A 21,955-nucleotide genomic window follows, 5' to 3' on the forward strand; every position below is an offset into this window, starting at 1 on the left:
ACAACCACATGTGGAGCCCCGCACCCAGCTGGATTGCATGAATGCTCCTACAGCCACTCATGAATCACACAGAGAAAAGCACCAGCCAAATCCCCCCAGTTCCCAGCCTTGCACCTCAGAAATATACCACCTTGCACTGCTCAAGATGCGCAGTGAAAATTTATTAATTGGGTCACCACTTCATCAATGGAAAGTGGATATACACTAGCCTTTGCAAACCTGAGCAGATTTACCAAACACTTCAGGCAAAGTCACTGGTAAAGATAAACAGTAAAACAAATCTATTGACTACAAAAGATAGATTTTAAGTCATTATAAGTGATAGGCAAAAAGTCAGAGTTAGTTACCAAAATAAAATATAACCACGCAGTCTAAACTCTCAACCCTATTAGACTGGGCAACATCTAGATTAAGCAGTTTTTCTCACCCCACTGAATATTGCAGTCCTTAATATACAGGTTTGTTCCTTAAACCTGGGCCAGTCTCCTCTGTTGGGAGTCTTCAGTCCTCTCAGTGTCTTTGTTGCTTGCAGCATAGAGAGAAAGGCCCAACTTGTGGCCCCTGTGTTCTGTTTTATACCCTCAGTTCCAAGTGCTTGGAGAACACAAGTCCAGGCACATCTGGTGGGCACTGCTGAGTCCCCAGGCAAGGTTGAGCAATTCCCCTGGTGTGGCCTTATGCAGGTGAGTCATTGAATTGTAACTCCTCTGCTGGACAATGACTGGTGATGTCTGCTGTTCAGCATCCACCCAGGCATTGGTTACCTCCCTTGTCATTGTCTCTGGAGAGCTAGTATCTGGGCGCTTCCTAAACCCACAGCATATTTTAGTGACAACCATACAACACAATCTCATAACTCCATATGCACTAATGATGTACATATTTAGATAGAACAGTGACTTTCACCAGACCATAACCTTTCCCCGATACCTTACATGGCATGCTTTATATGCAAGATCACAATTATATATAAATGAGGAGTATGGGAGTTACAGGGTGCTCCCCCAAGGTACAGAACGTCACAGTGAGGAGAGGAACAGAAGAAGTCAGGAGTCAAAATCAGAGAGAAAAGCTGATAGAGAGGAGTTGGGCAGATGGTAGATGACAGCAGCATAGAGGAGAAGAAAGAAGAGTTGGAATTTAGAGTTTAAGCTGAAAGGTCTTGGTTTTATTTTAGTTTTTTACTTTAATTAAATATGTGGTAGTTTCATGTCTCTCAAGATTATGGATTCATCTAAAAATGGTTTGAGATATTTCCCTTTCCCTGCAATGTTCTGTCCTTCAAATAGACATTAAAAGTGTTTTTATGTCTTGTGCCATAAATATAAAGGGAAGGGTAACAACCTTCCTGTATACAGTACTGTAAAATCCCTCCTGGCCAGAGGCACAAAATCCTTTTACCTGTAAAGGGTTAAGAAGCTCAGGTAACCTGGCTGGCACCTGACCAAAAGGACCAATAAGGGGACATGGATTGCTTGCTTCCTTGATCTAATTCCATTAAAATCAGTAAGTACTAGCAAGGGAATGCGTTAGCTTATTTTTGTTTTGGCTTGTGACTTTCTCTATGCTGAGAGGAAGGTGTATTCCTGGTTTTCTTTTTGTAACACTTTACAAGTAGCGTGACTGCTAAGGCTCCCTCAGTGCTTAAGCCTGATACGAAATACCAGGCTGAAAGGGGTCATCCTCTTGTTAAAATATCCCCTGAGGAACCACAAGGACTAGGAATCCATAAAGTTTTGCAGATGAAAACAAGGAAAGTACCTCTTAAGTGCTAGTGATTCCAAGAGACTGCATGGTAATAGACCTCTGACAAGGGTCTCACCAAATGCACCTAGTTTCCTTGGATCCCAGAAAGAGCTTCCTCAGATCTGGGATGGTTACACTGGTTATCTGCACAGAGGTGCCCACATAGTCCATCTTGCCTAACACACCAGGAGCCTTCAAAGGCTCTTGTGGAAGAGATGTTGGAGGACAAAGAACTGTCATCTGTCATACTGAACTTAATCCTGGGGGAATTCTGCACCCAAAATTAAAAATTCTGCACACAATATATTAAAATTCTGCAAATTTTATTTGTCAAAATAACACTACATAATCAAGCCGGTTTTAATTATTTTGGGAATTTATTTCAAAATACCTGTCACAAGTCTGTCTGTAACAATACAGATACAAAAATAATTCCCCCAGGAGTAGAGAGTTAAAGAAACCCCTATAACAACCCAGTTTCTGTTTCTCTGCCTCCTCCTCCCCCCAGAGCCTAGCCACAGGGCCCCCCAGCCCAGATACCTGCACACCCCCTCTCCACAGAGCCTAGCTGCGGAGGCCCCCTGGCCAGATATTCACACATATGCCCCCCAGAGCCCAGCCATGAACCCCCTTGCCCAGATACCCACACCCCCTCCCCACCAAAGCTCAGTCATGGGCTCCCCCAGCCCACCCCCCTGCTCCCCAGAGCCCAGCTGTGCCCCCCCAACCCAGACAGCCCCCCCCCCCGCCCAAGGATCCAGAGGAAGAAACAGCCTGATGCTGGGTCCCAGACTCATGTGGAGTTTCCTGCACACCTCTGTCTCCTTCCCTCAGGGCATGCAGGGAATTGCAGCTGCCAGGAACCCTCTAGCTCCTTCCCCCTCCCCCAGACAGTATCTTCTATATGCAAGCTGGGCTCTGCTGGGTCCAGCTGACCCCAGGAGCATTGCAGCCAATTTCTGTGGAGGAAGTAAATTCTGCATGCACATTACTTTCTGCAAAATTCTGGATTGCGCAGTGGCACAGAATTCCCCCAGGAATATGAACCCTAACTACAACCTGTTGGAATCCATCAGACTGCTTCATATAAGATTTTTCTCCTGACCAGTCTTTCTCTCCTTGGCACCAGATGGATGAGACCTCTTCCTGGTGAGAATCTGTTGTGAGTCATTCATCCAGATCTGGCTACACCTGTAGATTTGGGTGATGCCAATGAGTCAGAGAACATTTGAGCACTTAATGAATCTTATGAGGTTTGCAAGGGTGTTTGTCTACTATGAACTGGAGAAACTTTGTCTTGTCCTTACAACACTATGGAAGTAGCCCTCCCAAGAATCTGTGGCAAACCAGTCCTAAAGGCTGAAAGAAGATATTGTGCATGGTTTCTCCAATGACCAGAATTTTTGCATTTTTTCAATTTGCAGAGATGCAGTAGAATGTGTAAGACCGTTTCTATTAGAAATAAGACGTGGCTATAAAGGAGGAATAAAACCATTCTCCTTTCTCCCCTCCGAAGTCTTGTACTACTTCTGTCTCCAGATTTCAATTTTCAGTAAGGTCAAGACCACTTTTCGCATCATTTTTTCATGAAAAGATTCCTGCGGGTGAGGAAGGACCGGATGTTGGTATGATCTTGAAGTGTGTTCTGTTTGATTTCTAGTACAGAGCAGTTTAACTAAATAGCTTGTCATACCTGAAACAATTGCGGACAAATTGTCTCCAAAAAGGAGGAAAAGAGAGGATTTAAATCTTACAATTGGTTTGGGATCCTCTGAGGCAGCAGAGGCTAGGGAAAAACAAACTTTGCCGTTTTTGATATGGCAAAAAATTTTACTAGACTGTCTGGGTCTCTGTACGTAGACGGATACAGAAGATTTCTACTGAAATCACACCTGCTGACTTCTGAAAGAGAATTTTGTGAGGCACTGATTGACTCAATCTGAAATCTGGTGGCCTTTTGTTTCTCCAAGACCTCATCCATTTTAAAACTAAAGATCACCTACCTTTGTAAGTTCATCTGTTGACTTGATATTTTATAGAAATACCTGAATTCTGGAGCCATGTATATCAATTAAGAGAGAAAGTTGAAGACAAAGAACCTGTCAGATCTAGGTTCAAAATCCTAAAGTACCCATACAGAGGAAAAACTTGGTAAGATTTAACCTATGGAACTGCCAAAGATATGTGAGATTCTAAAGATGTTCTTGTACCTGAACCAGAATCACTTTAAAGGTGAGATTGCAGCAGAATGGCAAGAGATCTGCTTTTCCCAGTTCTGAGAATATCTTGGCACCAAGCCTGAAATTAGTAGCAGTTGTGGACTCTACAGATCTGAATATTGCACCAGCTAATTCTGGAAGAGCTCCCATATTGGGTCACTTGCTCTCTGTTCAGATCTCTATAAAAGAGTATACCAAAGGTTTCAAAACCTTTATAAGGTTCCCCATATATTCTATAAGAGTTCTAACTTGCCTACCACAGGACATATTCTGAGAACATATCCAGGCAGTGGAACTAGCCAGTGTGTTTTTAATCTTGGGTCTGATAAAGGGACCTGCTCCTGTGACTCCTTTTGCAAGGCTAGCTGCATTTGGTATACAAATCAACATACACCTGTGGATTTTCCAACTCCAATATAATTTCCCACAGACTGGAAGCAATCCGGTGTTGCAGGCTTCCAGAGTGCATTTCCCACTCACTTCTCCACTGTCAATGCTGCTCTCATTTTGGCGTCTCTGTGCTGGAGCGAGCTTGGCACACAGCTCTAGGAATGTGGCCTTTTGCATCAAAAAATTCTGCAGCCACTGCTCATCGTCCTAAACCTGCATTATGATCCCACCAGTCAGTGCTTGTTTCCGGACCCAGAAGCAGCACTCCACTGTCTGCAGTTGCTCCATGAATACCACCAAACAACCTTGAAATATTTTCCGTTATGTCCCTCAGCAAACTGCCCTCAAAGAAATTGTCATATCCCTGATTGTTGTGGTACTTCCTAGAGTCTGCAGATACAGTAGAATCATGGCATGTGTTTACAACATTCATGAGATTGGTGCAAAGCTCTGGGCGCTCCATGCTTCTTTCAGAGTGGCAGAAACGAAAAAGTTGTGTGTGAGTTTGAGAGATTTTTAAAACAAGCTGAAAAAAGTATGGGATGGAAACAGTTGCATGCTGGGAACCTGAACCCTAGCTCCTGGAGATACCTGGGTGAGTCATTACTATCCCATAAACATTGCAAAAATAACTCAAAAGGTATTCACTGGACAGCGATGCATGGCACACTGGAATACCTCCCCATGGTGCACCACCCTTTACATCAACATAAGTGCTCCCGGTAAGCACAAAGCTGATACAAGCAGCCAAATATGCCCAAATTATATAAACTTCACTGGCTATATGCCCATGTAACCTGCCTTAACCAAAGTCTGTAGCATAGAAAGTATGCTACAGGTATCATCTGCCCTTTGAAGAGGTAAACAAGAAAGCTCACACTTTCAGGTGGAGTTCTGTCAAGGGGAGTTTGGGGCCTTAGCCCTGTTTCCTGGGAGGGTGCAGCAGGCTGTGTGGTTGCACCTCTCTGGATAGATCAGAAACCTGAGTGTGTTGAGTGATCCTAAGACAGGGCTGTGCCTGAAGTCACTGGTTCAGATGCCAGAGGCTTAAAACACATGAAACTAGTGGCTTTATCTTCTCAACGGGACCTGACACACATGCAAAAAAGTGCTGAAATAAGGTTTCACAGGCAATCTTAATTCCAGCCCTTCCTACTTTTTGTGTGCTTGACTTTGTACCTTTGCATGTTTTAAATGTATTTTGTATGTAATTTTCTAAATAGTTAAAAAAGTAAACTGAGAAAACAAATCCCATCATGAGGCATAATAGTGAAAACTACATGGCTCAGCATCAGGGACTGAGATCTTTACATCCATCATACAAACCTCTGCTACTAGAGCTAAGTAACTGATAGTAGTAGTAAGAAATCATTCTTTAGGTCAACCATCTCTAAAAGAGGATGGACATTTACCAGAGGTGGTCTCAAATGTTTGCTGACAAAGAATGGTGCAATTTAGATCTTGGGATCCATTCCAGGAACTGGAGCAGTGTGTTATCCACTAGGCATAAAATATACTACCCATCTCCCCCAAGATTGATTTCTTTTGCCTATCTCCCCATACCTGCCTGTGTCTACCACACCACTGGCCTTTTGTCCCAGTTTTCTAACCTAGTCAATCTCCTTGCCCATTCCCAGTTCTCTCCCCCACTCCCTGATCTTTTTCTTTCCTCCCATAGCCTTTGGCTACACACTCCCTTAACCACTGGACACACGTTCCCATCCCCACTGGCTCCCGGTCAGTCTCCCTCCCTGGGTGTCTCATCTAATTTCAACATCCTCATCTCCCCTAGCTTGTCTGATGTCTCTCCTTCTCCCAGGCCCTCTAGGTGCCTGCTAGGTTACAGACCTAAGTCTCCTTATCTGGACAGGCCCAGTTCCCACCCCCAGGCTCTTTCTACTAATCTACTCCACAATTTCCTAAGTCTGGGTCTTGTCCTCTCTCCATTTGCATCACACAGCTTACTCTATGCTGCTTTGGTGCCAGGAGGGAGGTCACTGTCAGCACAGAAGAGATAAGCTCCCAGGTCTTATTTCTAGTCACTAACCCCAGAGCAGCTATTACTGGGAGAGTCTGACTTCACCTTTGTTGCCCTGGGCTTTGTGGGGATGGTGCATGAACACTCTGGTCAGCACTAGGAGCTGAGAGAGGTCTGAGTGGGAACTGAATCTTTTGAGATTTTTTGCTCAAGCCTGTACTGAACATGTGCAAACATTTTTTGCCCAAAGGCTTATAACTTGCCCAAATTTGTGCAGATGGTCACGGAGAATGGCAAAAGGCACCTCCCTGACACAAAGTGACTTCCTCCCTCATTTCAAATTCCTTGCTCCAAAATCCAGGAGTGCTAGAGTTTTTGAAAGAGAACCTGTCTCAGAAATGGCTGAACCCTATTAGCCAAAATTAATTAACTAAAAAAAAAAATTATTCTGAGGCAGAAACCCCCTGGAAAATTTCAACCTGAACTGTTAGTCTGGCATAGTTGTAAATTACAGAAAAACAGCATCTTATGTGACATGTCAGGCAATGGTAATAGGCAGGGGTATTAGCCCCACTGTAAATACTTTCAGCTGTTATCAATGCTCCACAGAAAATTTAGTACATTACAGAAAACTGTATTAGAACTATTCTATCAGTTCCAAGGAGCTACTTATTACAATATGTAGTGGAAAACTAAATCCTCCTCCCAGAATTTAAACAGGCTGCACTCTTTAGAATGGAAGGTCTAGTAGTTTTATGAGGCGGTGAAGATGTGTGTCACAAAAATGCGTGAATTCTGTTTTAACAAATTACATCATGTTTAGAAACACAGCTGAAATCAAACATACTTTATTTACATGAAGATATTTGTGACAGTTCTAAAATAAAAACTGAACAAGTCCACTTTAAATACCAGCCTGTCTTAAATAAAATTTTCAGATTGACATTTATTATTTGTAGTTGCTGTGTGAAGTTTAAGCTTGTACCAAGATAGGATGGATCCAGTAATCTGATATTGGTCAACTTGAAAAAGTTTTGTTACAACTTAGTCTCTTCGTACATAGAAGATGTTATATCCAAGCTCAATCATTCCCCCCATGAGCAAGGCCCATAAGGGGATAAAGACATACACTAGTTTCATTTCAGTAAATTGTTCCAGTTTAGCGCAGAGGGCAAGGCAGAAAGCTAATTTAAGCAGCATTGCGATGAGGTACCAGGCCTTTTTCTTTACGTTTTGAGAACCGTTGCGAGGGTCATAGCCAGACTTACATCGCCCAGCCATTTTTACAATTAGCATAACGAGAAGGATAGTATCAAATATCCAGACTGGAATAAAGATAAGAAACCAGTTCCATGGTGCTTTCTCGTCCAATTTTAACACCAACATAATCAGGAAGAGTAATGTGAAAAGCCATGTGAGCAGCACTCTCTGTGCCAGGGACATTCTCATTTAAACAGCTTTGATAGGGAGTTTTCCCCCCCCAACTGTCAGCAACAACCTAAGACCAGGAAAAAAAAAACAACCAGTCAAAAATGGCATATCAAGAACATATGGAATATATCTTGAAGATTCACAAGAAAAAGTTTCATTCCTTGTTATTGCTTTCAGAACCCATCACAATTCCACCTCACCTAGATAGCAGACCATATTTCACATTTCTCTTTTATGACTCTGTTCTTCCAATGATACAAGTCTTAACACTGAGCATTTTAATTCTGGTCCTCTTCCCAAATGAATTCACCACTCAAACCTGAATGCTTTTTGTAAGCCAATTAGCCAAGCCCTCATCCTCTCATGTCCCTAAGAAAACACATTCTGCAGAGCAAATACAGCAATTTACAGTTAAACTATAGAGGCCTTAATCCTAAATCATCCTTAATTTTGGACTTCTCTGTGCAGGCTGTCATCTTTGTGAATCTCTCTAGATTGTGGTCAACAAATACAGTTTCTGCTTTGGAGGTTTGTACAAGGCTGAACGCTTTTTCCGGGACTATGACATACACAGAAGTGTTATGTTACTTAGTTCCTGTCAAAGCACAAATAGTGTGTAAACTTCTCTAAAATGGATGCTGCTCTTGTAGAGATGCTTTTCTCATCAAAGGAGTAAAATGCAGAGGAAGTACAAGGTAGTAAAGACACTAACTGAAATGTCCTGGAAACTGCTGCTCAGACTGAATGATCTAAGGGAAACTAATAAGGATTAAGGACAATTTTTGTGATAACTTAGCCAATAGCCACCCAGCCCTTTGCACAGTTAGTGTTGGCTCTGACATCAGTTGTATTACAGTCGTGCTTAGAGGGCGGTCAGGGATCAATGCCCCACTGAACTGGTTATGGTGTATATGAACAAACAGGCCCCAATTACAATCTAAGTTTATTTTGTTCCCTATTCACAGTTCCAGTTGTTCATGATTTTAGCTTGGTGTCACAAGAGCTGGAGTTCTGAGGGCTCCTGCATACAGCCCTATATATGACCTGCTACTACAATATTAGAGACCAAATTTCAAAGCAGGAAAGAAAGACAAGTGATTTCAGGAATACCAAACCCCTCCTACCCACACCTTCAGAAATGTATTTTTAGATCCATGGTCTCACAGCTTTTTCTGCTTCCACTATTTCTCTCCCACTCTCTGTCAGGCGGTGTTTTCAGAAAGTCAAACCCTATAGACATTTTTCCAAAGAGGATTTCAGCTGCCTAACAGCACATATTCAGATTTGTACAACTTTCTTCCTATTTAATCTTTAAGAGGCAAAGAGCTTTGCCCAGGAGACAAAAAAAGCTATTCCTATCCACTTGAGTGCAGAGACCCACTGTTTACTGAAAGTACTTCTCCCACATGCTCCGATTCCAAATTCCCATAGAAAGGGATAAACACAAGCTGCTGGCAAGGGATAAAACAAGAATGCTGCCTGGCTGGTAGGGGTACTATCAAGGAGATGTAGTCTGGAAATGCTAGTTTCATAAATGTACTTCATCCAAGAAGGTGACTACTTCTTGGATAACCAGGTTCAGCAATTGTTGCCACAGACACCACAAGGGGAAGGACTGGAAATAAGGGAACTAGAAAGAGCAGAAAGCCAACAAACAAACTGACCACTTGTGACACAGAGCTAGGAGGCATTCAGCCTGGCTAAAATTATCAAATAGTTATCAGATAACCAGTAAGTCAGCTATCGAGAAACGGAACAGAAAGCTATTGGGGTCATAGCTAATGGGCATCCTTGCAGTTTGGTAGCTGTTTGCCTTGTGACAGATTATTCAGTCATCCTGAAAATGCAAACAATTATCATTAGTGATTCCATATAAAGAAGAGTGGAGAGAGAACTCAGCAAGGGACTGAAGAATAACAGGATGGTGTGTTGTCTCCCTGGAGCAAAAATTTGACATGTAATTGCATGATTGGACAGAATTACGAAGTAATCTGGCAAGTCTCCACTGCTGTTGAAACATTAGAACCAATGACTTAGCATCACATGGAACTACACAGACTACAAAAGACTTAGATCTTGAAAAGGAGATGAAGATAAAAGACCAAGTGATATTCTCATAGATCCTTCTGGTCCCATCAATAGAAGGCTGAAGGAGAGGAATTGCTGGCGGCACGACTAGTGTGACACTGGAATTTTTGTGGAACAGTAGGCCACGTTCCAGTGGGAGAGGGGGCACGATGAACGAGATGGCCTGCATCTTGCAGGCTCAGAGTTACGGGGGCTGAATTTCTCAGCTGGAGACTAGCAGAAGCCGCCTGGAGAGCATTAACCTAACAAAGAAAGGTGAGAGTGGAGGAGCCAAATGTCGTACCAACTCATATTCAACATGTTCCAAACACATTGAAGAGATGTGGGAAAACATGTGAAGAGAAAAAATTAATTAACAATGCTAGGAGTATGGGTAACAAGCAAGAGGAACTGAAAATTCTCAATTAATAGAAAATAGACATTGACCTTAATGAAACGGGTGGGACAAGTCACAGGTCTGGAATGTCAAATATCATTGGTTATAACCTGTTTAGGAAGGATAGTGACACCATTACCTGTTTTAGAGTTATGCTTAATGCAAAACTATAGGATCTTGACTGCATATAGATCACTGTGCTAACTACTGGGGAGATCTGTTACAGACCACCAAATCAAACCAGGGTGTTCTTAAATTGTCCTCTAAGTTACTCCTTTTGTAACTGTTTAGTGTATGGAGGGGGAGGGGGGGACGGTTGTTAGGGAGAACTTCAATTTGAGAGGCATGAAATGGAGGTTTTGTGCAGGTGGTAGTAAAACACTGGAGTTTAGAAAATAAGAGTTTATAAGTTTATAACACAAAAAAATACTGCACCCAACACAAGAACTATTTTGGACCACATTCTGAGGGATAAAGATGAGTTAATCACTGGACTGGAAATTGCCCATTGACCAATGATCGCGATCTGATTATATTCAATGTAGACAATGAGGACAGTCCCAACTAATAATTTATGTATTTGGTACTAAAAGGGCTAAATTTCTCACAGTTGAGAAAAATTATGCGAGAAACTTATTGGAAAGAAAAATTAGATGGAAAAATATGACTAAAACCCAGCAGTTTAAATATGTTCTTCAGAGAAAGAATACTTAACAAGAGATGTATAGCCAAAACACTTACATATACCAAATGGCCAGCTTCCTTCCATAAAAATGGTGATCTCCCCCCTGCCCCAAACATGTTAAATTATGGAACAGAGGCTTTTTGTATGGAAATCTCTACTACAATTCCTTAGAGGTTTCCCCATTGTAATCCTGTAAAAGGGGGATTGGGGGTCAATCCTTTACCTCAGTGAGACAAATCTGTCAGATCCCAGGAGATTTTGTAGAAGACTTTATCCCTGCACCACAACTGGCCCCCAGCACTCAGGCAGGATGGCTCCAATGGAGCTGTGCTATGAGGAAATGCCCTCTTGCAGGGAATGCACCACAGAAAAAGGCAACGCAGGCTGACTGGGGAGTTGAAAACCCAGGATGGAGGCACCTCTTCACATAGGGATGTAGGGAGCATGATATGGTCCAAGCAATGCAGAAAATCTTGTCTGCTCTTTTAGATTTCTTGAAGTCAAAATTTTGCTCTTGGAGGATGTGTGCGCACAACTCACATTTATTTTAGTGGAAATACTGATGCATGGAACAAGGGTGGAACCTGAACATAGAGCTCGGCAGGTAAGAGAAGGTTAATGTATTGGTCATCCTTAAACTGTGTAGTATATTAATGATTTGGACTTTTAAACAGTTTTTTTTTTAAACTGTTTTTCTCACCTTTAAAAAGATAAGGTATCCTAAAACAATGTTCCAGTTCAAGGAACAACCTCATCCCTGTAACACTGAATGTTAAGAATGATTGTCTGGATCAATTTTCTTCAACTAATCCATGGGCATTTTACCTTATGAACGGCTTTAGCCACATATCTATTTTACTATGCTAAGGCATTTTATTTCTCGAGTTAAAAAATTTTTAGGGAAAGAAAACTACTGACATTCACTAACTCCAACTAATTATCCAAATGGAAAAAAATGCCATCTTCTGTTGTGTTTTTGACACATAGTATATTCACTGCTTCTGGGTAACAAGTTATTGTCAGTTGCCTCATTATTTGGGACACTTCATATTCACAGCCTCCTTTTGCTGGCCTGAAGGCACTGATAGCAAGAATCCTGGACACTCCTTTTATTTTGGGATATTAGGGCTTGTCTGTCCCTGGACACTGATCTGGAATAAAGTAGGGTGTAATTTAAAGCAGATTAACTGTTTTAGTGGATGCTCTCACTCCCCCATAAATGCCATATTCCAAATTCGTTTAATAACTCCCTAGGTCAATAAACCCTTACTCTATGTCTATATACTGGAGACTGGAGTGTAGACATAGCCTACACCAGTGGTTTTCAAACCGTGGGTCGCAACCCAGAACTGGGTCACAGAATGGAAGGGACTGGGTCGCAGTGGCTTTGGTCAGCACTGCTGACTGCGCAGTTAAAAGTCCCATCAGTGGTGCTGCCCAGCTAAGGCAGGCTAGTCCCTACCTGTTCTGACACCGCGCTGCGCCCCACAAGTGACCATCAGCAGGACTGGCTCCTGGGGGGTGGGGGGCAGCGGCACAGGGCTCCACGCACTGCCCCTGCCCCGAGCACCACTCCCACTGGCCTACTGCCTCTGCATCCCGGCTGTGCTGCTGACTGGGAGCTGCCGGAGGTAAGCCCACACCCCAAACCCGTGCCCCAATCCCATGCCCCAGTCCTGAGCCCCCCCAAACCGAGCCCCTTCCTGCACCCCAAACCCCTCATCCCTGCCCCCCAAGAGCCTGCCCCCCCAGCCCAGAGCCCTGACCCCCTCCCACACTCCAACCTCTTGCCCCAGCCCTGAGCCCCCTCCTGCACCCCAAACCCCTCATCCCCAGGTCACAGACCCCCTTCATCCCAACCCTCAGCCCAGCACCCCCCTCCCACTCCCATAACCCCTCATTCCCAGCCACAGCCCTCACCCCCCAAACCCCTGCTCCAGCCCAGAGCCCCCTCCCACCCCTGAACTCCTCATTCCTGGTCCCACCCCGCAGCCCTCACCCCCCTACTCTAACCCTCTGCCCCAGATCTAAGCCCCTCCTACACACTAAACACCTCATCCCCAGCTCCACTGGATCACAGGCATCAACAATTTTCTTCAACTGGGTCCTCAGAAAAATAGTCTGAAAGCCACTGCCCTACACTGATAGGAGTAATTTTTCTGTCAAGGTAGGAATACCACCTCCCTGAATGATGTTAGCTATGTTGATGGACAAATACTTCTGCTGAGGAATATATCAACAGTAAGGGTTACGTCAGTGTTTTTCCCCACACCCCTGTGACACAGCTATGTAGCTATAAGTATCATGTGTAGGCCATCCAAGCCTGAGTCTAGAGGAGCATTTCCTGCGATTATGCCTGGCCAATTAGGATTAGCAGGGTTCTGGAATTCATAGTTGACTTCTGATATCATGAACTCCTCAGGGCCCTGCACTACTGTGGTCTGTTCCCCACCCAGATTACTTGGAGCAGGCAGCAGCTGTATTCCTGTCCTCTGTGTCAGCAGGATTCTGCCATGGTGGAAGGTGCTTGTGAGTCAGCGATGTTCCCCGAAGCGCATGAGTCTTCACCCCTGGCCCAGGGGTGACATTTGGGTGCGTGGGGGGGGGGGGGGGGGGGAGGACTCTAGACCCTCTCCCCGAGTTCCCTAGGGGAGGTCTTCTCACTCTAGCCCCAGACAGAACTCTTAACTGCAACAGCTGGAGTGTGATATGTAATAACTTCTGAAGCTGGGAGCAGCACAGCCTTTGGTGCAGGGAGTTTGTTTATAACCAGAGACAGGGTGATTAAGATAACAAAAGGCTTATCATTAAAGTAAAAAGAAAAGGAGGACTTGTGGCACCTTAGAGACTAACCAATTTATTTGAGCATAAGCTTTTGTGAGCTACAAGTACCACAAGTACTCCTTTTCTTTTTGCGAATACAGACTAACAGGGCTGTTACTCTGAAACCCATCATTAAAGTAAACTAAGTGATCCTGAAAGCACTGCCAGGCACTTCAGTTAAAAGATAGGAAACAAAGGGTAGGAATAAAAGGTGAGAATGGAGAGAGGTAAATAGTGGTTTCCCTCAGGGGTCTGTACTGGGACAAGTCCTATTCAACATATTCATAAATGATCTGGAAAAAGGGGTACGCAGTGAGGTGGTAAAATTTGTAGCTAGCACAAAATTATTCAAGATAGTTCAGTCCAAAGCAGATTGCGAAGAGTCACAAAGGGATCTCACAAAACTGGGTGACTGAGCAACACAATGGCAGAAGAAATTCAAAAGTTGATAAATGCAAAGTAATGCAGTTGGCAAAATATAATCCCAACTATACATACAAAATGATGGGGTCTAAATTAGCTGAACCCATCAATAAAGAAGTCTTGGAGTCATTGTGAATAGTTCTCTGAAAACATCTGCTCAATGTCCAGTGGCAATTAAAAATGCTAACAGAATATTGGGAATCATTAAGAAAGGAATAGATAATATGAGAAAAATATCACATTGCCTCTACATAAATCCATGGTATGCCAACATATTGAATAGTGTGTGCAGATTTGGTCACCCCATCTCAAAAAAGATATATTGGATTTGGACAAGGTACAGAGGAGGACAACAGAAATTATTAGGGGTATGGAATGGGTTCTGTATGAGGAGAGATTAATAGGACTGGGACTTTTCAGCTTGGAAAAGAGATGACTAACGAAGGATATGACAGAGGGCTATAAAATCATGAATGGTGTGGAAAAATTTAATAAGGAATTATTTACTACTCATAACACAAGAGCCAGGAGTCACCAAATGAAATTAACAGGCAGCAGATTTAAAACAAACGAACAAGTATTTCTTTACAGTCAACGGGTGGAACTCTTTGCTAGGGGACGTTGTGAAGCCAAAACTGTAACAGGGTTCCAGTAAGAACTAGACAAATTCACGGAGGATATTAGCCAGGGTGGGCAGAGATCCAACACCATGGTCTGCATGGTCCTCGCTGTTTGCCAGAAGCTGGGAGCGGGCAACTCGAGGATTGCCTGGTGCCTGTCCTGTTCATTCCCCCGGGGCACCTGGCAGGGGCCACTGCTGGAAGAATCAACCTCGACCAAAATCTGAACTGGCGCCCCTGCCCCGCCGCGACAGGACTCGCAGCTCCGCCGGGTCGAAGGGGAGGCTTCCCTCTGCGCCTCACTCGCCCCGCCGCTCCGGCTCCCCGCCCAGCGGGACGCCTCAGCCAACCGGCAGCTCTGAAAGGCTCGGGGGCGGGGTCCCCTACGTGCCCCCGGGAGGGGCACCCGCGCCCGCCCGCCCGCAGGGCCGAGTCCGCCTCGCCCTCCCTGCAGCCCGTTCGGCCCGTGCTGGGCCCGCGCTGGGCACGGACAGAGGGTCCCCCCCACCCCGTTGGGAACCCGTCTCCGGGACCAGGAGACGAGAGGCCCCCACCTCTCCCTGTACCTACCAGGCAGGCCCGGGCCACCCTGCGCAGCCGCCGCCGCCGCCTCACCCCGAGGCCAGAGCTTTCCCCCTCCCTTCGCAGGGTCCCGGCTCATCACGTTACAGCCCCCGGCTCCGACGCGCGTTGCAAGGGCCCCAGCCAACAAGCGGGTTGCAGGTGGAGAGGAGGGGCCCCCTCGTTAGAGAAAAGAGAGCGCGAGAGACGCTCACACCACCTCTGCGGCGCGCCCATTGGCTAGCCCATCACGCCATGATTGGCCTCTGACCCACTCCCATTGGACGGCAGAGGAGCCGATCAAATTGATGCCGTCTTTGCGCCACGTCTTTAGGTGGGCCAGATGCCCATCAAACGGAGCCCTGCCTTCGCACCATAGCCATTGGGTATAAGGGAACCTTGAATGCACACTCAGCCCGCCCACTTTTTCCCTTCTGCCAATTCAGGGACAGGGACGTCAATCAAACAAAGGACTACATAAAGTCAGCGACTCTTATTGTGGTAGAGACTTGCCCATCTGACGGAATCCCGCCTCACCTCCTTTCCCATTGGATAAAGTAGCTATCCATCACATATAGCGCCCGCCCCTCTTCATGTAGTCGAATGGGAGGGAGCTCCCTTAAATTCTTACGGAAGGTGGTAACTGGCGTGATGACGTATCTCCGCATGTCTTTCCTCGGGCTAGGGCGGAGCTTCGTTTAAAGCCCGGCCCCTTTCCCCACCTCTGTCTCCTGGCAGCGCACTGTTCCCTCCCCCTCCCCTGTATCCCGGCCGCGCGCTGTTGCTGCCGCCGCGACGGCTCTGCCTCCTCTCGAGCTCGCGCGTCTTCACAGCTGTTGCCTTTCGTTACCCCCGCACAGCTGCTGTTGTCTGCGGCGCGCGCTCTCCCCGCTGCCGCCTCATCGCGGCGCCGGGTAACCGGTAAGGTTTGAACCCCAACGGTTACCGGGGTCGGGGGCAGAGGAAAAACCTCCTTACACACGGGAGGAGAGGGCGCAGAGGAGCCTACGCACCCCGCGTGGGTGGGGGGAGCCAGGCTGGCTCTGGCTCCTCCGTATACTGGGGAAGGGATAAGGCGATAGTGTGTGGGGAGGGGGTTTAAGCTTTATGGGGCAGGCAGGGGAAGGGAAGAGGATTGGGGGGTAAAGTAGCTTCCACTCACGAGGAAGGCGTGGGGGAGACTGAGGGGCTGGAGCTGTTGTCACTGGAGCTCACTGGTCTTTTTTATTGGGCTATAGGTGGTGGGTTTAGTCTTCAGGCAAATAGGTGTACTCTTACATTGTTCAATCCCTGAACTAATGGTTCCTTATTCATGGGTGCTGTGTGAAAAGCCTAATTTTGGAGCTGTTGTGAACAACCCTTATTTTCTTGGGAGAGGGTGAATTTGGTTCAGTAGGTTGAGCAGATGATGGGAATCACATGGACTTTTTTTCCCCCTTGCCTTAAAGGCCCTGTATCACACAGTCCATGCTTTCAGCTCTGACCTGGTCACCTTTCATATTCTCTCCTTCATACATTGCATCCGTTCCACTCATTTGCCTTTTTTTTTTTTTCATCCCCACTTCTGCATCTTCCTCACCCCAACACTGACAGCCTCTCTATTCCAAGCTGCTCTTATGCTTGGATCTCCCTCTCAGAAACTGTTTGTTTGCCAGGCCACCTCCTTCCTCAAATTAGAAGTTCTCTCTAAAACTCCTCCTGACCTTTCTTCCATGAGAAGTGGAGGGGAAAGAGCGAACAGCTAAAATGAGCAAAATAATAAAACTGTCAAGTTGTGTAGCTGCCTTACTTTTGTTGTCTGTCTTCCCCCTTTGTCTATGACCCTCACTTACAACATTTTGTACATTTTAGTCTCTATGCTCTTTAGACTAAAGTTTATGGGTTTTTTTCATGTTTTATCAGGTGTCTACTATACTTTTGGGTGCTTGAAAAATAATGGGGAGTTGAGCATGCTGGTTTTTATTCCAAGCTCTGTCAGCATCTTGCTATGTGACCTTGAGTAAGTCGCTGAACCTCTCTCATCGTTAGATACCCACCTGAAATATGATTAACCTCCGAAGAGTGTTGTGAGGTTTAATTAATGTTTGTAAAGTGTTTTGAGGTCCTTTTGATAAAAAATGGTTGAAGATAATGTTAAGTATTCGTATTATTATTTTGACATGGCATAGCTTTTTTTTTTTTGGGTCTCCACTCTCCAAAGAGTGATACAATTTGGCAGTTTGGAATGTGTCCTCAGTAATCTTCCCAATTTACTTCTTTATGCTGATTCTAGAAACCAGATGGCTGCATCTTTTGTTTCAACTAAGGCATCTCCTACGGATATAATCTGTTAATCCCAGTATGTGAAAGGCCACCATTTTTAACTACATTTAGTGCAATTACTAAATGGCAGGTTATAGTCTCATTATGTGTTACAATTCATTAATGCTCTGTATTTGCTATTTTTGGTTTCCAGTATATGTCTCTCTTTGTGAGGAGCTGTATGCATTTGACTTTTTCTGCTGCTTTGGTGGGCTCTAGTGAACTACCGTGTTTTGCTGCTTAATTTGTAGCTCCCTGGAAAGGATTATCCTTTTCTCAACAAGTTTATTTTTGTTTCTGTAAAGTGTTCAGGAACTGATGTGTGTAAGATATAAAACATTTATTTTAGTTTTAAGTTTTGTTTTGTTTCTATGGCTCCTATACAGTCTTTGCAAACTACTTCAGTGCTAAAAGGGAAAACAAAGGATACTGTTTGGAAATGATACATTTTAAGATCCTGATTCATATTTGAAATGGAATTTCCATGTAAGTAGGGTTTTTGTTGCAGTGTGTTTTTGGTACCAACATATTTATTACTCTAAATATAAACGTTACTACTAATAAAATGTGAGTTTGAGTCATCTGAGCGGCAACTTTGAATTCATGAAAGACTTACTCAATATGGATTTGTAGGGAAAAAATGAATTATACTGTACATAACTTTTAAAGAAAATTATTCCAGTAACGTAACATTATAAGCTATTTCTACTCCAGAAAAAGGCCCAGTGCTAGAATAGTTGAAGTGTTTCAATAAGTTCACAAATGCATGGGGAAACAAGGAAATACTAATGATATTGGGCATGGATATATAGTGTAGTTGAATTAAGAGACCTTGTTCATTTTGATGGAGCAAGAGAGCTTATTCCTACACACCCAGCAGGGTGGGGCAGCTCTTGGAGCCAAACAATGCTGTTCCTGTACTGACTGGAAGGGGTCACTGGAAAGTCCTCATTCCTGAGAGTAGAATGTATTCTAAATAGGTTTAGAAGAATTAGATTATCAGTAAATGTTCATAAACTATGATTTCACCTCACACACAAACCAACTAAAAATGTATACATCTATAATAATTAAAATTTGCAGGTAGGCAGAGTAAGAAAAATGCTCCTTGAGAACTTATTAGAGTTTGATTTAAGGATATTTACTTAGTATATTTTGACATGTGATGTTGATAATTTGTGTTTTAATGGTTCTCCTTCAAGTGATTGTGCACATTAGTGCACTAGACTTGCACAGACCTAAAGTGGGAGATTCTTGCCAGCAGTATGTCTAGGTGGTACATGAGCCCAGCCAAGGCTGTAAAGTGGGTGTGTCCACCGCTATCCTCTCATTTCCTTCTCACGGCCCGTGGCAAGAGTATGAGCTCCCCATAGCTTTGCAGTTCAGCCAGCTTTCTAAAAATCTTTTTGCAAATAGTTTATACTTGGGTTAGTTTAATTAGTGTTAGGTTAGCTAGTTTAGTTTTAAAGTAAATCCTGGAGGTTAATTATGAAGAAATCTCTGGGTTTCAAACAATGTGTTACATGCAGGGCTGTGTTCCCTGTCCTGAATAGATAAGAAAGATGTTTGTTCTGCTTAGGGGAAGGGCATATGAGGGACAGATGCCCAATTTGTACCTCCTTGCCCACTACAATGAAAAAGCAGACTGTTGTTCAGTGGTCCATCTAATGGACATGATCAGACCTGTGTGTCCAGTATCAGAACTGGACCCTAACTTTGAACCGATAGATTCTGTATCAGGAGTGCCCCTCCTCTAGCACAAGACTTTAAGCACAAGTTGGATGAGAAACATTGTTCTTCATATGCTTCTGCTGTCTCATGTAAGTGCTCAAGTGTTCTTATCCTGAGAAGCATTCAAAAGTCTACATCCTCACCAAAGAAATTGTACAGTAAGTCTTCTGGAACTGGTTCAGCACATCAAAAGCACAAGAGCACGTTGGCTCTCTCTGAGGCAGTGCTGTTGACTCTGGCACCATGAAGTCTGGTGTCTTCACCTGTCTCAATCTGAAGTGATGAAAAAGGCCCTATTTTGGCATTATTGATGTACCAAGCTCTTTCACTACAGTCCCCACCTCTCTTGGTGCCTTTAACTCCTCATGTCTGTCTTGGAAGAGATTTGATGTCTCCCTCTACTGGACTCTTCAGGACTATTGGCTATGTCAGTACATCCAAAGCTAACAGCGTTATTGTTTGTTCTGTGCAATCAGAACACTTAGCACCTCCGTGCAGTCATGTTGCTCAGCACTGCTGTAACAACCAGCAACATCAATATGGTCTGCACCATCAGTGCAAGAGAGGGTTACTTACCTTGTGCATTAACTGAGGTTCTTCAAAATGTGTGTCCTGGTGGGTGCTCCACTTCAGGTGATGGTGCGTCCCGGCGCTGTTAATTGGAGATTTTCGGTAGCAGTGCCTGGTGAGGCCATGCATGTGCAATAGGTGTCTTGCGGTGTCGTTGGAGTCTCGTTCAGTGTGCACACTGCCTGACCCCCTACGGTTCCTTCTCAACCGTCCTCGACTGAAGACTGAGCTCGGGGTAGTGCGTCAGCTTCTACCCCTAGAGATGGCAAAATAGTTAATTGTTCGCTTCAATTTAACTTTCCTTAGATAAGTAGTTAGTGTTATATAAAAAAAATTTACTTAGTTTTTTCTGTGTTCCCCTGTTCCCTGCTTCCTGTGGAGCACAAAACTCAAAGTTCTTGGTCCACCTGGGACTTTACTTTGATCGTGCCAGGCTCCCCTGGTGTAAAAAAATGCAGCTCTTGCGAAGAAGCTATGCTGTGCTCTGATGGGCACTCTCTCTGTGTGAGATGCCTCACAGAGACGCACATACCATCCGAGTGTGTCCGCTGTAGCAACCTGAAGGTGAGAGCGACTGGGATCTCCACCTCAAAAAATGATCCTAATGGAAAAATCACTTCAACCTGAATCAGAGAGGGACACCCCGAAACCTTCTCCTTTGTGCTCTCCAACTAGGTCTAAACCAACCACAAAGGAGATATCCGAGGAACCAGAGGAAGAACCCGCTCCTAAGAAAGTATCCCTTGAACATAATTCTTTTTCTTCTCTTGATGAAGCCATCGTGCCATCTCCACCCATCCTGGCTGATGACTTTAAACAATTCCAGGAGTTATTCAAACGCATAGTGATTAGCCAGGACCTCCCACTTGAAGTCCAAGAAAATCAACATAAACTGTTAATCTTGCAACCATCTTCTTCCTCAAAAATAGCCCTATTCATAAATGATGCTATTCTAAACCCAGCAGAAACGGTGTGGCAGACCCCAGCCATCGCCCCTCCCCCCCCCAACATGCAAAAGGGTGGACCAAAAATATTATGTGCCAGCCAAAGGAATGTTTGTCCATCCACAACCAAATTCTTTAGTGGTTGAAGCTGCTAACCACAGGACCAAACAAACTCAACACTGATCTACATCACAGGACAAAGACCATAAGCAACTGGACCTTTTGGGCCGCAAGGTCTACACCTCCCCGACATTGCCAACTACAGTGCCCTTGTGGCTAAATATGATTTAGACAATTATGGAAAACTCTTCGAGTTTACTGCGGAGATCCCTGAAGACCAAGCACAATTCAAATCCGTGCTTATTGAGGTACAACTGGTCACAAGCATGGCCCTACAGGCCTCCCTGGATGTCGCCAGTAATATGGTCCGTACCACGGCCACAGCTACAGTGATGCGCAGAGCCTCCTGGCTACTGTCATCCGGCATACTGAAAGAGCTACAAGTAAAGGTAGAGGACTTGCCTTTCAATAAGGAAAAACTTTTTTCAGAAAAAACTGAAGTTCTTCACATCATGAAAGACTTTCTCGTGACTCTTCGTATGCTCGGCATCTATACACTGCCCCCTAAAAAGAAGCGGTACTACCTCTACCAACGAACCAGGGATACTCAATATACCTGCTCTCAATCCAGACCATCTGAGGAGGGCAGGTACAGAAATAAACCACCTTGACACTGGCAGACACAACCACAACCAGCGGTGTCTCAACCTTCAGGGAACAAACCACAGTTTTGAAGGTCTGATCAAGGGTCTGAATGACCTCCCCTTGACACCAGCCCTTACCTTCCCATTTGGTCACCACTGCCAGGCATGGGAGCGCATAACCCAAGACGGCTGGGTCTCAGAAATAATACAGTCAGGCTATTCTATCCCTTTTACTTCTTGTCCCCCTACCTTACCCTCCTCCCCAACCCTCTTCAGGCACCCTTCTCATGAGCACCTCTTAAGATTGGAAGTAGATAGTCTATGACAGCTAGTTGCCGTGGAACCAGTATCAACACAATACAGAA

The 21,955-nt window shown here is 44.7% G+C and overlaps 2 protein-coding genes across 9 annotated transcripts in view; one reads left to right on the forward strand and one right to left on the reverse strand.

Annotated features, from left to right (window-relative positions):
• Positions 1 to 7,165: 7,165 nt before the first annotated feature.
• On the reverse strand, positions 7,166 to 15,596 carry TMEM60 (transmembrane protein 60). The gene is made up of 2 exons (XM_048836469.2): positions 15,350 to 15,596; positions 7,166 to 7,831 (listed from the first exon to the last, which is right to left on the reverse strand). The coding sequence occupies exon 2, from the start codon at positions 7,780 to 7,782 to the stop codon at positions 7,378 to 7,380; it is 405 nt and encodes a 134-aa protein (XP_048692426.1). The 5' UTR covers positions 7,783 to 7,831; positions 15,350 to 15,596; the 3' UTR covers positions 7,166 to 7,377.
• A 479-nt stretch (positions 15,597 to 16,075) lies between these two features.
• PHTF2 (putative homeodomain transcription factor 2) overlaps positions 16,076 to 21,955 on the forward strand; it is a 183,572-nt gene continuing 177,692 nt past the window's right edge. For 5 of the 8 annotated variants that reach the window (XM_048836458.2, XM_048836460.2, XM_048836457.2 and 2 more), the window contains exon 1: positions 16,077 to 16,261. The gene's annotated coding sequence lies outside the window, so the exon portion shown is untranslated. Of the gene's footprint in view, positions 16,262 to 21,955 lie in introns of all 8 variants that reach the window. The other 3 variants (XR_007354677.2, XM_048836464.2, XM_048836468.2) reach the window with 1 other exon arrangement.

Source organism: Caretta caretta, chromosome 1 (assembly GCF_965140235.1).
Source record: "Caretta caretta isolate rCarCar2 chromosome 1, rCarCar1.hap1, whole genome shotgun sequence".
Taxonomy (NCBI): Eukaryota; Metazoa; Chordata; order Testudines; family Cheloniidae; genus Caretta; species Caretta caretta.

What these genes read in the sequence shown, in the direction of transcription:
- TMEM60 (XM_048836469.2), bottom strand. Translation starts at nt 7,782, where the DNA reads ATGAGAATGTCCCTGGCACAGAGAGTGCTGCTCACATGGCTTTTCACA.